Below are 17,500 nucleotides of genomic sequence, written 5' to 3' on the forward strand. Positions count from 1 at the left end.
GTGAGACCGACAGGGTGAAAAAGATAGCTCTCTTACAGTTTCCAATTAAATGTCTCATTTACCCCCTAATTCTTCTTATTCAGAGCAGCATTTGTTCAGATTTGCAGCAGCAGGACTGCAATTTTAGTGTGTAATGGAGAAGCAATGCCTCTACCTTTGCATGTGGTACTGTTTAGGGATGATAATGGGCACCGTTTCTGTGAGATGATTTCTCTAAATATAAATGCCACCAAAAATTAATGCTTTGGAAAGCGATATAAGTAATGTGCTATATATTAGTTAAATGTCCAGGTGTTTGGCTCCCAGTGATAACAAAACAGATGAGCAGTAGGGCTCAGAGGCTGGCTCGCAGCTGATTACATTGGAGAAAATGTGTGTGAGTGTAGGTGTGCACATTCAGGTGTGTGCATCCAGTCACCTTACTGAGCAGGCGATCACTGACGCTGCGGGCGAGTTGTTGAGTCTCTGCAATCTGGTCAGCTACTCGTTTCTGTTCATTCAGCTTCTCAGCCAGCGTCTCCAGCTCTGTCAGTGCAAGCTGCAGGGGAAGACGATCCACGTGGCCCTTTGGTGTATTCTTAAGCATGTCCTAAAAAAGTCAGAGAGGAAAGCAGCTGTTCAGTTCCAATTTTGCTCAGTTACTTTTATACTTTCTCCGTTTTAGTGAGCTTTGCTAGAAATACATAGTTTCGGAAAGTCCAACTAAGTAAGTTTTAAGGATTTGCTCCATGGAATGTTTTATATTAAAACTGTTGCTGAACTTTTTTTATTATTATTATTCTGAATTTCAGTTTCAGATAAATGTTCAGGCATCATCTTCAGGGGATTGGATGTAAAAGAAAAAAAACAACAAATCCATCCACCTTATTTATTATATAATCAACGACAAAAACGCAACATGATACCTTAAGAATCATGTAAATGTACCAGATTTAGCCATAGAGGCCAATTTCCATCTGTGGTCCATGACAGGTTGGTAATATAAAACAAATTTAAAATATTAAATCGGATTATTAGATCAATTACAGAATACTGTATAAAAAGTTATACAAGTGAAAATTTAAAACAAGTTCAATATGGAACTGGTACTAATTTACATAATGCTTACAGATTTAATGGGTCATGACTCATGAACCCCTGTTTCATGGATTTAAAGAACTGTCTGTAAAATGTAATGTTCCTCAACTTGGGGGCATTATATTCCAAGAATGAGCTGCCATGCAGATACTAGTTTTACGCACTTGCAAAATTTAAGTTTGACTTTTGAATAATGTTACAAAGCTTGCTCAGAGAGTTTTCTGCTTTTGTAGTGAACTCCACCCTGGTTGTGTTCAAATGTTCACACAGTAGTTCATGTTGAACATGGCATTCATGCCATGGTTCTCTGAAAGCCTACTGAGGCTTCTGAATCTCAACCTCTATTCACCGACATTGAAAAAAATCATAAATACAGTTTATTGAAAAGCAAACATGTGCTCCCCAACCAGCCACAGATCTTAATCATTACAGCTGACAGTTTTGCTGCAGCCTGCTCCTTATTTGTTGCAAGTAAATACACAAAGTCATAATCAGCATGTAGCAAATAACCTGAGATGGACAAACATCAGGAAGGGCTTTAAAAATTACAAACTAAAAAGCTGTATGCATTGCATACAAGGTGGTAGTAACTGTTTTATGAGTCACACCTGGTGTCATTTTCACCTTATTTCTGGTGGCTCCACATTAGGGTTGGTTAAATTAGCTCCTCCTGGTGTGTTTGTGGCAGCTGCAGTAAAGTGGTTTGTTTTGGTACCTAATCATATGTAGTGAGCTATATTTTTGAAGTAATCTCTTCACAGTTTAGCCTAATTTCTTCTTTTTCTTTTTACAATAATTCTGAACGTTGAGCATTTTTCAACATTTCCAGACATGACTGCTTGTTGCATGGTTTGCAGGCTCCACCTTTAATCAGATGAAGAATAACCTGTGACCTCAGTTGTAATCAATCTATTGTTTTGCCATCGATGAGGAATCAATATGAATGTGGCATAATTTAATTTTAAAGTGACACCGAGAGACCAAGTATGCTCTTTTTACACTTAAACTAGTTTATATGAAGCACACAAAAGAGAAAATCCTTCCCATACTTAGTGCTTTGTCTACAACATACCACCAACAAAAACATGTTGCCTTTTCAAAAGGATTCTCATTTCTACTGAAAGCTCTTTGGGAATGACTTTATAAATAACTAGTGACCAAATTAAATCCTTTAATGTTTTGTAATAATTAGTGTAGTCCCAATATTTCTCACCCTCCTTGCATGCTCAACTCACAACAGAAAACTACCACTTAAAACTTTAAGAGGACATTTGTTTCATATTTGACAATTTTAAGACAATGGAGAAAACACATCAGTTGTAAATTAAATAAGTTAATCAGTTGTAAATACACTGACTGGAGTCTTGTTCCTCTGCACCAGTTTCTTCATTTATGCTTTTACAAGCCTGTAAATCAACCTTACCATTCATGTGGATGCAGGTTTCTGATGAGCTGAATAAAAAAGGAAATCAAACTCTTGAACTGGAAGGGAATATATAAAACTGAACCCAATAATTTGAGGAAAACAGTAGATATGCTTATAAAGATAAAAGCCTGATTTTGGTTTAATGAATGAGCCTGAAAGGGCAAAATTGTTTTAAGTAATGCTGTCATTTTATACAAAGGGTTATACAACCCTTTGTATAAAGGGTTTATACAACCCTTGCGCAGCGCGCAGTACTCCGATGTTGTTTTGTTACTCATTCTGCTGCAAGTTGGCTCAATTTTGACGCGCAAGACTTAACTGGTAAAATCTGGTTTAGTATTTTCAAAATAAAAGATCCTGGAAGTAGTTCATTATTTCTTGCGCGGCCCGGTACCAATTGGTCCGTGGACCGGTGGTTGGGGACCACTGTTCTAGAGGACACTTCACTGCTGGTAACAGAATAGGAACAGTGTTCTGCCTGGTGATAATTTCTTTACAAAATTTTAATATTTAGGTCAAATGCACTCCCAGTTTCTGACTATGGATGTCAAACTTTCCAAAAGAGTTTCTTAACTAACTCATAATCACTCTCAGCATCAGAGGATTTGGGTATTGTGGAGAGTTTTGAAGAGATCAGAGAATATTCATATGGTGAATAAAAACTGAATGTTTTATGACTTTCATATTTCTATTTGTCCTGCAACTGTGACCCCATGAAAAGCTTGTTCTTTTCTTGATAAGCAGCTCAGATGTACCTTGTTGCCTTCAGATTTACTTCTCTGTAATGTATGATTAAATAGATACACTTCATCTTTGGAGTATTGAGTTTCAGCTGGAAGAAAATGCCTGATTCGTATTCATAACTTATCTTTTGAATTCATAGATAATCAATGCCTACTGAGGGATGAAATGAGCTGCTGCAGATACAGCAAGTCAAGCTCAAATCCAAATCTTGCCTCAAAATAGAAAAAGGAAAGTCAGCATATAAATCCACGAGAGGGATGATGGTGGTTGCCTGCTGCCTTTAAAGCTCCACCTCTGTGGATGTTGTAAAAAGGGAACTGATATACAACTTGTTGTCTACTTAAGTAAAATACTACAATGAATTCACTACTGTTGCAGATTTAAATTTTGCCCATATCTCCCACTACCCACCATAAAATCAGAGCTCAAGTGGGATTTATTGTATCAAAAAAAAGAATGAAAAATGAACTAATTTAGTCTTCTACCTGCAAGAGGAGAATGAACTGGGGGAATCGCTGAATGGGCTTCACCATCAGTCCATACAGAGTTATCCGGTCCACACTAGAGGCCTGTTTCCTCTGAAACCAAAAGAAAAGAAAAAAAATCAGAAGATGCAACAGGTAGTTAGAAACATAATATTAAAGGAAGGTTTAAGAGAAAATGTTCTATGAGTAGTTTGTTTTTTTTCCTCCATAGACCTTGTGTAGGTGTGCAAGTGGGTGAAATAAGTACAAAGGTCAGGGCCTGTGCCATATGTGGGAGTTCAAAAGATTACTTTTGTCTTGAGTTACTTATATTTCATGGATTACTGTAAGCACATGAAACATGCATTGCTTCTGTCTGACAATGACAGAAGCAAATAATAAGTATATGTTAAGGGGAAGAAAGTGACATACGATCTTATGCTTATACAAATATCTGACATTAAAATTAAGTATAGTGACTTATTTTTAAGTGGTTGTAATTATGTAGTGTTATACATAAATTATCTATAATAGAAAAAACCCCATTTACCTTACCCTTGGACCTGTTACCAAGATATGCCAAGGTTCTAAAGAAGTATGGTTTCAAAACTAATGTAAGGGTCTTACTGTGGTCAGAGAACATGCTGGAGTGGCTGATGTTTTCACTCACTGCTTGAATTACAGGATGAATTGGCACTGGCCTCCCAACAAGCTGTCACGGTCTTTGTGACTTTAGGTTTATATTTACTTTATTTTGGAATTTCATATTGATTTATATTCTGCTCTCTTGTTTCCTTTTCTCCAGTTTCCACAGTTCAACAGCAGTTACTTGTCTTCCCTCACAGCTGCACCTTGTTTTTAATTAATCACCTGTCCCATGTTCAGTGAACAACTCTCCAGCTGAAAAGTCTTTCAATTAAAACGTTCTTGGTCAAATCACCCTGCTAATGCCACCTGCCTGTTTCCTTGTGTTTGTCTTGCATATCATTTGAGATTCCTCATCGACCTCCATTTTTGTATTTCTTTTTTTTTTTTTTTTACTTTATGTCAGCCTCCTCCCCTCTGCATTTGGGTCATTCTCTTTTCCCCATTATTTGAGATAAGTGTTATGTTAGTTCTGTTTGCCTTAAACCATATGAAGGATGTAGCCCTTGCCAGCAGTGTTCTAGTGTTGGAGGCAAAAAAAGATAAATATTTAGTCCAGGTAATAAAATAATGTTATAATGTAATTTCAACCATCAGCAGAAATAATGGCTTCTTCAATTGAATCCTGTTAAACATTTCTGTTTTACAAATTTCTTCCAATGATCCATCTTCTACAGCTTATCTGAGACCTGGTCATTGGGGCAACAGCTTACGTAGAGTTTCCCTGACCTCCTTCCCTCTCATTACCTTTTTGATCCAATCTATGGGGGATTCAGAGTTGTTCCCAAAACGGCAAAGAGATTTAATCTCTGCCGCAAGGTCTAGTTCTAACCTGAGACCTACTAGAAGTGAGACATGCTCTAAACACTTTCCTAGGAAGTTATCCAGAATGCATGCTTACCAACAAAGGCATGGTCACAGCCCTCCAAGATAGGATGTGTTAAATGTATTTATTTTGTAAAAGGAAGAGTTGACAAGAACGACAAGGTTTTATAGGATTTATCACTATTGTCTCACAGTTTGATTCTGAGCTGAGGTCTTTTTCCAGATATTATGGTCTCCTCCCACAATTCAAGAATGTTAGATAAAGCTGTGAGTACATGGCTGTTTGCCAGCTTATTGGCCCTGTGATACACAGGCAATCTGTCTGGGATGTACTCTACCTCTTGGAACAATTATTTCTGTTATTTCAAAAATACCATGAAACGTTATTTATAATAATATTCTAATATGTTTTATGTACACTTTGGAACATAGATAGACTTACAAAGAAATATAAATATTGAATAAATTTCTACTAATCTTAAAGGCAGTTTTCAAGTTCCAGTATAGTTGAACATCACTATCTTTTTGGAGTTCTGTTTTTTATAAAGTAGCATGAGAGTATCAAGCTAATTTAGCATGTTAATTAATGAACTGTGGTAGAAAGACTGAAGGTCACTGATGTACAGACATGCCACTTCTGGCTTTACAATTTTAGTTTTAAACAGTATTAACTTAAGGTAAGGCTTCTTCAGTTTCTACACTATGACTGTCTATATGTTTCATGTTGAGAAATATGTCCAAACTGCTAAACTTGTCTATTATTTTCAGTGAAGGGAAAAAAATAGAAGTCTGTCTTCAGCTAGCTGACCAGCAGTGTGCAGCAACAGGTGGAAGAGGGAAAGCCTTGTGTTTCTTAACTTGTTAAGGCAATGGTACTATGTTAATGCTATTTTAACATTATTAGAAATTATTGGAATAGGTAGTTGATTGAATGATGAATCAATCAATCTAATCAAACAATGCTTTTGATTCAGGCATGCATTTCAGTTTGCCCTGGTTGTTGCTAATTTCAGTATAGTAAATGAAAAAAAAATCATCCAAGGTTGTAAAATATGATATAGATAGGTTTAATAATCATTGGTGGCTGTTCAATGTTCAAATTCACAATTAATAGAAAGGCATTATTATCAGTTCTCATTAGGTTATTTTTTAACAAAGCTTCCCCTCTACTGCCAGGGGGAGGCCAAAGTTGCACCATGTCCCTCTTTAGAACTTTATTAATTGTCTAAAACAAAGTGCAAATAACTGCTTGAGAACAGTGCAAGTAACAGGCGTTCCCAGTGGCCAGCAGCTATCCAATCAAGAAATCACAGGGTCATACTATGAAGACAGCAATTGCAAAGGTTTCATCAGATTGAGCTGATGTTCAGTGACTGAGCACACAAACTGTTTTTTCCCAGGTAACCTCGTAAGCAAAGATGGCCTCTGAGTGGACTCAGTGAAACATTGCAGGAGCACTGAGTAAAACCTTTTTCTCTACAGCTTTCCATCTTTTTAGATGAAAAACATTGGAGTGGTGTCAAGAAGAGATATTGACCATCACTATCTGTTCTTTAGAGGGCAGTTATGTATTGAACAGTCAAGCTTTCCTAACGGAGACAGAATCTAAAATCCAGGCTGGTGCCTCACATGAAAACAAGAGCAGAATGAACTTACCAGATTACTTGAAACATCAGCTAAATTTCCTTAGTCATTACTAAACCCTTGCTGCACAATAAGTAAGAGCAAAATGGCCACAGTAATCTGGCAGTGTAAGTCTTTAATGAATGCTTTTAAAACAAATGACTAAAAAAGTGCTACATAAAAGTTCGATGACCCTTGGAAAGACGTTTTATTTTTAAACACGGCTACTAAGCAAAAGAACTAAAGGAAAAGCAGCATTGAGTTAACATTGACACTTTTTTTTCAGAGTCTAGATAAATAGTGTATAATGTCTGTTTTTGCAGTTTTGAAGTAAAGAAAAGAAGCAGATTCAGAGGAAATACATATCTCTGAATGCTTTATGTTAATTAGCTTAATATAGCTTTATAATTGGTGACACACAAAAGTCCCACAAAGAGATTTTTGTATCGTCCTTGAATTACTCTAGTAATTACTTGAGTAATTATTGTCTTTCTGGCTCAATAAGGTTGTGTATGTTTTGGATCTGAAAGAAGAAAATTATTTTTGTATAGAGAATAAAATGGTCAATTTAAAATTGTGAGGTAGTTAAAGCATTGCAAGCTATCCTAAAGACAAGTACTAATTCATATTAAACAGAGAATATGAATACTTTTTTTTACCAAATCTTCAAAAATCTGAATAGCATAAGCTACAAATAAAATGTAAGTGGCCCCATCCTAACAAAATGTGGTAACGTCACCTAAAAGGTATGTAGAAATCCCTTTTACACATAGAGTTTTACGACTGGAATATGTGACATTTGCATGGCACTTTATTTCTCCATGATGTAAACTGCCATAGTTTTTTACAGCTTCAACTAGGCAAAAAGACATTGGTGGCTGCCAGGAAAGGCTCTTGAGTCAGCGCTGGGGAAACTCTGAGAAAGTTCAAAGTAGAGGTCTTCAGGGGAATGGAGCATAAAGTGAAGAGATTACACTGAATATGATTATAACCCAGTCAAAGTGGGTCATAATCATATTCACTGTGGCTGGATCACAGAGCCCTTCTGCAATGTAACAAATCTTGGACTTGCATGACAGTGTGTTTGATACCAGTTCTGTCGCAAAATGATATTCATCCTCTACAGTGAGCCACTAAGAGAATAACTGTTGAGTCTCATAAACTAGGAAGTGATCTAAAAAAGTTAAATAGTTTTTTTAATCAAAGAGTAAAGTAGCAACTCTTTGACCTCGATCTTTTAAAAATAGTCAGTTTGAGAAAAATTATTTGTTGTTTGGGCAGGATATGGATATAACAATTTTGGTATTTCATCATTTGTTTTATACAGCAGCATTCAGCTTCTACGCACCACAAATCTGGAACAAACTCCCAGAAAACTGCAAAACAGCCAAAACACTGTCTTATATCTCCACTACAAACTCACCTGTTTAGAGTTGCTTTTGAAACATAGTCAATGAAATATTAACATTTTGATATGTAGCGATGGCACTTGACAATTGTTGACTGTGTGTTCTACAACTTTGTATTTGTGTGTGTGTTTTTATGATGTAAAGCACTTTGAACTGCCTTGTTGCTGAAATGTGCTTTACAAATTTGACTGACTGACTGACTGACTGACTGACTGACTGACTGACTGACTGACTGACATATCTGTGGTCAGACTGTGCTTTGTAAGGAAGAAAAAAAACTGGCAGCAAAAATATAGAAAATTGGTAGAAAAAAGGCCTTTATAGCCATATCCACTTTCCTTTTAAATTCTTAAAGTGAATCAGATTAAGCTCCATTAGCTGAGTTTTTCTAACAATACACAATATGTATCAAAAATAAGGTTTTCCAATGATAGAAAATGTGTGCATTGTGAAGGTGTTTGAATTTCTTCATATGATGGATGGCAGAATTAGTTAACATTTATGAAAATAAATAATAATAAAAGCTGAAATAATAAGTTTCTACTCACAAAGCAAAATGCTAGCCATGATACATTCTACAAATGTAAAATGCTTATAAAATGGATTTCTGATCATGTCATTGACCTTACGGAATAAATTTGCATTTGTTACCAGGCAACCTGAGAGTACTGCAAGAAGCATTGGCATTTACCAGCAAAATATTCCACTGATGGCATGTCCCTTAAATGCTAATTTGAGGTAAAAAAAATAAATAAATGGTATAACCTATAGTACCAGTTATACCTTTGGGCACCTCAACCCACTGAACCCAGAGAATTCAAAATGGGTAAGATGTCACCAGCAACTTCAATAGTGAAAAAAAAAAAAACAGTAAAACACCAGCAAATTCTTTCAATTCTATATGATGGATAGTGACTGTTTAAATTAATGTAATTGGAAAAGTTTGATCTTTGAAATTACAGTATGTCTCAATAGAACAATACAATGGCCATCTTGTTTGCACCTTAAGTCAGTTTTTAAATCAGTTTGCATTTATCTTGCATGTACATACAGTAGAAAACTGACGTTCAATGGAAAAGATGCATTTTCAGAAAAAGCACAAATGTTCACAGATTTAAAAACAATATGTTTTGAATAACTTTGAGCTTGTTTAAAATATGTTCACAGTCTATATAAAACAATGAACAAAGTGTACGTGATATCCGGGCTGCCTGCAGAGAAACCAACTCAAAATCAAAGTCCCTGAAGGTGAGTGGTATTTTTTTTTTCCATACTGCAGAAGCCCTTTTTGAATTGGCATTTCAAATGTTCTACTGGAATTTAATAAAAAATTGTATATTTTCCTATTTTATACCATGTTCCTCTGCTGCCCTGTGATAAAAGGTAATTGTTCTACTCAAACATTTGTTCCACTCAAAAATTAAAAAAACAATTTTGACAGATAAAGTTTTACCAAAAACTACCTTGCCTCTCTCCTGATTTCATCAGTTCTTTAATACAGTGTTTCTCCACAACCAGAGAAACTATGTCACAAGAAACTTTTTTATGTTTTAATAAAGTAAAATTACGCTTTGCTTTGGAAATTTTCTGATAGATTAATGCTGTACATTTACAAAAATACTGATCAGCTTTCATGGGTTAATTTTAAGCTATTTAAGAAACTATGACACAACAACAACAAAAGTATAAATATATTTAAACATTTCATCCTTCCTTTTAGTATATTTCTCTTAATTATCATATTAATTTCAACCTTATTTATCAATTTTGCAGATATGAAGAACAATTAGCTACATATGAAAATAAATCTTCATTTATATATCATTTCAAGAAATGTTGACACTAAAAATAACCTTAAGAAAAACTTTTTTTGCTTTCCATATTGTGATTTCATTTTTTTTTCATTTACGATGTTTGATACCTAAAATGACCAGATACCTAACATTTAATTTCTTTAATAGGTAAAGAAAGTTAAATCTAACTAGGTCTTTTAACTTTTTGTTTATCGTGACTATAGTCTGTGACTATACATATTATAATACACATATTAGGTAACTGTTATTGTCAACATGCTTTAACAGACATCTGAAAACCATGTTTTCAAGGCAAACCTGGGTAAATATAGACCTTTTCACAAGAAAAAAATAACAGTTATACATGACCATATTTTGATTTTCATTCCCAAAAGAAACTAGTATAAGCCAGTTTTGGAAAGCGAATACTTTCAGGCATTTTGGATGAAAGCTTAATGCCAGATTTTAAATTCCTTCCAACAGGGCTGTCAGATGCCCAGCATTGTCAGCTGTGTAGTTCTGTCAAAACACAAAACAACCAAATTTTTTTTTTGTCAGAAATAAACCTAGTGCAAATCAAAGAAACACAGTGATAAAATATTTTTAATAAGAAATTTAACAGGAGATTGCACCCATTCATTCCACAATGGAGAGAAATGTTAGGTTCAACATTGGTTAAAAATTGTGGAAAACACAGTAATCCTAAAGATCAGACTGCTGAAGTAGTTGCTCTATTGAAATGTGCAAAATTGTAGCTTTTAGCACAATGCCACTTACTGGACTGAATGTGGATCTTAATTTAAAATGTTTTCATCCAAAAGAAAGTCTTTCATTACACTGACAAGTGGACACTTGAGTAATGTTTATACTAAAATTATCACAATGACCTCAAAGTTAAAAAGGGTCTTCTGAGTGTGTCCTGTGTCTATTGCTCTATGGTAATTCCTTGATATAAATAACATAGCCTACATATGTTTGATCATGGTTGGATGAATGCCATTAGGGGGAAATGTAGACTTTTTCTTGTGACTCTTTCATAAGCTTGTATAAGTGGGATTTTTCTGAATTTTATAGATGTATCACCTACAGTATCTGTTAAACTTAACATTGAGCTGTATGCTACTGCTTGAAAAGTTTAGATCTTGATATTGATTCTCTAGGTTTAGGGCTTGAAAAAAAGCTAAACAGAAACTAAAAATATAAACTGGATACTTTGACAAAAGTTATGTAGAAATTCAATATAGTACAACAAGAAATATATTCACCTTTAGAAATTCCAAGAATGCCGGTTTGGACATGCATGCCTTTTTAATGAGAGCCATTGCATTGGTGAAGTTGTTCACATAATCACTGTACACATCCAGCACCATGGACTTAGAAAACTGTAAAAGAAAAGAGAATATGATTAATAAAAAATATATATATAGTAAATATCTTACAGCACCAGAATCATTGTTTAGATTTGCAACATGTATAGTTTTCTAATAACATGCAGTCATATAATTTCCTCTGACTTATATATGCTTGGCAAAAAGAGGCCGTAAGATGAAAATAAATCATTTGTTTTTCATCCTAGTTGTTGAAACGGTAAACAAATATCCCTCCCGATCCATTTAGGATGGTGCACAAAGAAGAATGAGGTGGAAGACTGTGTGGGAGTGCAGCTGCGTGTGACTGTTCTGTGGTAAATATCTATTCTCCTTCCACAATTACACCTACGCCAGGCGGCTGATAGCGACAATATGAGGAGTAATGGGAAATTGGCAAATCAGATGAAGGAATTAACCCTCTTTTCTCTAAGTTTCCCTTAGGACCCTGCTGGCTCAGATATTACTGCAGACTCTGCAGGTAGAAGTAAAAACAGGAGCAGCCCAAGCTGGGCTGTATACTGTCCTAGCACTTCCACTGTCAACTGGGCTTCATTAGATAAACAGTAGGTCTTAGAATATCAATGGAACAGCACAATAACTCCCAGCAAAAAATAATAATAAAACAACCCTTTCTAATAGGCAAATAATGAGCAAACCATATGGATGAACACACACTGCAGAAGCTTGAGCACTGCCAAAAATTGTGACAACATATATCCCTGAGACCATTTGATGCAGTGGAGATATTTATCATGCTTGTAATTGATTTTGTTTGGGGTAAACTATGTCTGTTTGCTCATCATTACTGAGCTAACAGAGACATAGCAATGAGACCCAATAGGATACAGTAGGGAAAATATGACCGACTCTCCCCAGAATAAAGACTGATGTAATTTACAGCCAAATATCCAAAGGTCTTTATCGACATTTACAGCTGTTATTTTTTCCCCCTCAGTGTCTTGCAATAAATTAGGCTAAATTAATCCTGTGTTTGATCACTTAGCATAACCAAAGTTATTTCACTTTGCTCTAAACCAGAATGATGAGCAATATATGGGTATGTGACTTTGGTCACATACCTTGGTTTTAGGTATTTTTCCACAATTTATATTGCTTTTAACAATTTTCTTACAATAGTTCAGCTGCTATTTTGGCCCAATCCTTGTGACACAGCTCTCTTAAATGACTCCGTTTTCTAGGTCACCTTCCTTCCACACACCTTTTCAGCTCTGCAAGCAAATTTCCTTTGATACCACCTACAAAGCAATGACTTTGTTGTTCTTGAGCCACCTTGTAACTAATCTGATTTGATACCAAGGTTCACAGTTCACTTAAAAGACCCTTTTATGATCAAGCTTTAACTTTCTGACAGATGTCTTGAGATGTTTCTTCAGTATTTATACATATTATTCTTTCATCCTAAGGCCATCATGATGCATCAGTCCAAACTGCAGCAAAGCTCCCACATAACATGTTATCAACCCCATACTTTTCAGCTGATGTGGTGTTTGAAGGCTTAAAAATGTAATATATTTTCTATCAGATGTAACGATGGTCATTATAACCAAATACTTCTTATTTTATCAAACCACAGGAAGTGTTTCTAAAAAATAAGGTTTTTTCTTCTTGGACATCTACAAACTTCAATATTGCTTTTTATGGGTCTTTTGGAGAAATGGCTTTTTCCTCACTGGGTGTCCTTTCAGCCCTTCTCTACTTTGATGTCAGATTGTGAAAGAAAAAAATTTGTGTCTTTTTTTAGTACAGTATATGTACATATCTGGCATCATCTGTACCAACACATCGGTCAAGATGTGAATGAACAGTGTGGTTTCTGTAATGTACACTGACCGAGGCAACAAACAAGTCCCCGATTTTCTCACTGCTGTCCCACTCTGCCACACGGGAAGCCAGCGCAATCTGGAACATGGAGTGACACTGTGTGATCTCTCTGATTCGGTGGAAAATGGGCCGGATCTTCCTTGGACTCAGTATGCGCGGCTCTGTCTCCATCAATGGTCTATGGTACTCCTGGTGAGAATGAGGAAGAAAATTGTAATCATAGATTGATGGGCATAAGCATTTTTGGCCAATCACTTCTTCAAAATTTAGAGCCAGAATAGCAATGGAAGCAAAAACATCAGTTGATGGTTTTTCACAGAAGGGAAAAGTGTTGATCTCCTCATGAATTTTCTCTAACCCACCACTGTAATTTACAAGCAGACACAAGGAACATCAGAAAGCAGCACCAGAAACCATTCAGCTATATTGTGGTGTTATACATTATTGAACATTTCCAATTGTTCGGGATGTCTTTTGTATCCAAATCATGTCATGTGTCTGGAAACAGTGCATTTTCGTTACTACTTGGCTGCTCTATTTGAATCACACACACAAAAAAGTTTTAAAAGCAATGAACTTCACAAAAAACCTGAACATTAATGCCAACCCCTAACAAAGGCAGGACATTCTATCTTGACAATGAAAAGTTTTATTGCACACAAAGCAACCATTGATTGTAGTTAATTCTATTTCACTGGGCTTTTTTTTATTTTTCAGTGATGATGAGATAAGAGGTCTCCTTTTCCTTTTTATCAAGGGAGATTAAAGAGGAGCGACTGCACCCCCATTGTGCAAGCCTGACAGCCTCTCTTTCTCTGCATCAGCATGAAGCCCCCTCCAAAAAAGCATAGGTATTTTATCAAGATTATTTATGCACAGACACCTTCATAATTTGATGAATATCTCTGCTTCTCTTTTCAGTGTAATTCACAGTGGCTAAACTGTGAAGATATTGCATGTGGCAGGAGAGGACAGGAGGACTAAACAGCTCACCTGCAAGATCCTCCTGAGAGATTCCAGGTAGCTCCGCTCGCTCTGAATGATGGAGCCAAGGATATGGCGCCTGACAACCTGCGTGGACAACAGATCAGTCAGGAGCTCAGGCTCTAACAGGACATGATTGGGCTGCGGTGTGTGGCATGCTTTCAGTTAAGCACGGCACCGGTTGATGGATTACACCATAATCATGCGTTAGTCACAGGAGAAAAAGACTCGGAGGAGTCGGTCTGTTTGAACGAGCTGAATCACTGGAGGTGCTGTGACATGAAAGCAGCTGTTCTAGCTGTGTTAAAACACACTGCTTTTACAAACAAGATCAGGAGTTTAAAGCAAACAGATATTAAAAATATTGAATAACAAATTACTTCTTTAACAGCCTGAAGCATAATCCTAAGGCTACTGAGTACTGAACTGGTTATAGGCATGCATACACCATTGAAAGCTATTGTCAGAGAGCACATTTTGATGAGTCTCTCACTTGTGCTTGTGTGTTACAGGCTCCCAGGTGAATGGTGTTGATTAGGACTAGAGGTAGCTGGACAGTGTGGGTAGAAAGAACTATGTCATATTAACCTCTACCTGGGAGTCCCACTTTTCATCTGGGTTTTTTTGTGCTTTAATTGTACATAATGTTCCTTATGGTGTTTAAGCAAACATATAATAACTAGTCGCCTCCAATGCTATATACAAGGTACAGAGTTTGTGGAGTTTATGGGTGGAGAACTCAATTTTTGGATGAGTATGAGAGATAGAAAGTCCTGATCAAGACTGCCTCTATGATTCATTTTAACTTTGGAAGAACAATAATGTGTATCAAATACAGTAAATATGTAGACTATACAACAAGACATTGTTAACAAGACAATGTTAAGAAAAATAGACAGGACGCTTCATGTACGTAGCATCAGAACAATAAATTGATTTTCTTCATCCTTTTTTTTTCTTTTGAACAAGCAATCATGTGAGCAGGTTATATACTCTTTCTGGAAACCGATTAAGCTGAACACAATAAACAGAGGTTTGACTCTAGTTTGTTTTTAGACTTGGCTTTGTACCAACACTACTTGTGTTTGGGTGCAAATAGACCCTTTCACTACTTTCACTACATGTTGGAAAGCCCCACTTTCAATTTACCAAAGTGACAAGCCTCCCCCGAACAATATACTCTACGAAACATTGCACGTTTTACTGTTCTTTAGCTTTTCTAGTCAAACTACTAGCTTCTAAGCTGTTAACAAGTGTAGCTGTTATAGATTTTTATGGATGATGGGGTTGCTGTCAGCTGCACCTGGTGGTTGGTCAACCCTTCTGGCATGGGGCTCAGTTGCGGGGGAGGATGCTTCACTTCTGACACAGCCACATCCAGGTATCCAGCATCATCCTCCTCCTCTGCAGATTTCAGAAATGAAAAAAAGGAGAGCAGTTTCAGATTGTTGCTGTGTCTGAGTAATGTGTGCGTGTGCGTGTGTGTGTAACAGAGAATGTGACAAGGACAGAGAATAACAGAAAGGCAGCCTTCAGATCTCAGAGCAGCTGGAGACACAGTGACACGCTAAGTTTATTACCTCTAAAATATGAAGAAACTTCTGAACTCTCTGAAGAATAAAAAAGGGAGAGAGCAGAGGAAATGTGAGATAGAGAGAGAAAGAGAGAAGTAAAGAACATGCAAAGGAAGAAAATTCAGGGCAATACTGTATGTAGGAGTAAAACAGGCACAAAAGCAATCCAACACATTCTTATCTCTGCATTGGCACAACGGCATATAACTGTGAAAATCCCCAATTCACCCATAGCCATTAAGACACAGCAGAAGGTTTCATTAGTCCAATTAAAGCCTTTAAAATTATAACAGAGGATTTTTGGATGAAACATACAAAGAAATGAAGATTTCAGGCGATCAATACCTAAAAATAGCAGCACTGTCCTTCCTATCCTTTGTGTGATGACTTAAAGATGTGTTCCAGGCATGAGTCTGCCATCTATCTTAATGATGCTGCTATCCATTCATTGATGTGGATCTGTCTATACTGTAAGGTTCCTGAAACACAAGCTCCATGATACCACATGGGATGTTTTCTCTCTTGCACACCAGAAACCTTTCTCACCCACACTCCCACCCCATCTTACTTGAAATTGCAAAAGCTTGTCTTTTTCATTTATTTTAAATATAATCAGTAAGATCTCTTCTTCCACAGTACTTTCATGTTTGCCTCAAGGGATTTCTGAAAAGAAAAAAAACAGACTTTCTACCCCAACCATCTTAGATACTCCTATTCGGCTTGGCGAAGCTGGATTTTTACCCAAGTAAACTGTCTTTTATGTTATAAAAGCTCCAATGAATTTTAAAGCATCTACAGATTCCTTTAGAAATTACACAACGTTCTATAGTCATAACTCAAGAGCAGCAAAGTTTTAAAAATTTCCTCAATTACCCATTTGATCTTTTCTCTGCAGGAATGACACTTTTCTCATGACGGCTATTTTGGTCCTCTCGAGTCCATCCTTCGTTCCGGTTCTTGCCGCCCTCATGAGCTGCTGAACCTGGTTGCGTGGAGCACACAGAGACAACAAAGGAGCATCAGAGCTGGAGGGAAGTGCCATGTTGCGGTGGCTTGATAACCTACGGTGCTCCTCCGGAGAGAGACAGAGAGAAGTGGCGCTCAGCAGGCTCATCATGAGCCTCACCATCTGCGACTCCCCTGTGGGTCGCTGTACGGCTTTCTAATCAGAGAGCCTGTGAGCATATCATGGAAAGATTATGGTAAGAGAGGGAGATCCACATCAGCTGCCTTGCTCAGCATGGGAAAAATTCAGCTGACCACAAACTCCACCCTGAGCATCGCAGAGGCCATGCAACCAGACTCCACAGACCAAGAATACACTCAGGGGAGTAGTATTTTTAAATGATGCTACTCCGAGAAAGTAGGTCAAAAAGTGGTAGCAAGTTGCACTGATGTTTATGGAGGCAAACACGCAGACTATTATTAAATAATTAATGAGTTTCATGAATTTGTCTTGATATTAAACAAGGCAGGGAAACATAAAACGGGAGCCTAACAGGCCGATCAATAGTCTCAAAGCAAAGCCACAGAGCAGAGGAAGAGCTAAGAAGGATGGCACAGCGAGCCAATTAAGCCATTGTGTCAGCTGAGCATAACAGATTGCATTTATCAGCTCTGGGTGATCATCAATCCTGTAGTTAAACACATAGCAGAGGGAGTTGAGTTCCGCTATGAAATTATGTGACACAAAGTGGGCTTCGAAAGTGTACACACCCCAATTA

The 17,500-nt window shown here is 36.8% G+C and overlaps 1 protein-coding gene across 8 annotated transcripts in view; it reads right to left on the minus strand.

Moving 5' to 3' along the window:
• The window catches only part of arhgef10la (Rho guanine nucleotide exchange factor (GEF) 10-like a), a 128,121-nt gene that overhangs the window by 82,225 nt on the left and 28,396 nt on the right, over window positions 1-17,500 (minus strand). For 7 of the 8 annotated variants that reach the window (XM_032549486.1, XM_032549489.1, XM_032549488.1 and 4 more), the window contains 8 exons: window positions 16,650-16,758; window positions 15,783-15,812; window positions 15,506-15,606; window positions 14,212-14,289; window positions 13,228-13,407; window positions 11,272-11,388; window positions 3,733-3,825; window positions 419-589 (listed from right to left, as the gene is read on the minus strand). In XM_032549486.1, the coding sequence (XP_032405377.1) occupies window positions 419-589; window positions 3,733-3,825; window positions 11,272-11,388; window positions 13,228-13,407; window positions 14,212-14,289; window positions 15,506-15,606; window positions 15,783-15,812; window positions 16,650-16,758 (879 nt within the window). The remainder of the gene's footprint in view (window positions 1-418; window positions 590-3,732; window positions 3,826-11,271; window positions 11,389-13,227; window positions 13,408-14,211; window positions 14,290-15,505; window positions 15,607-15,782; window positions 15,813-16,649; window positions 16,759-17,500) is intronic. The other variant, XM_032549492.1, reaches the window with a different exon arrangement.

The sequence above is a fragment of the Xiphophorus hellerii genome, chromosome 20, assembly GCF_003331165.1.
Source record: "Xiphophorus hellerii strain 12219 chromosome 20, Xiphophorus_hellerii-4.1, whole genome shotgun sequence".
NCBI lineage: Eukaryota > Metazoa > Chordata > Actinopteri > Cyprinodontiformes > Poeciliidae > Xiphophorus > Xiphophorus hellerii.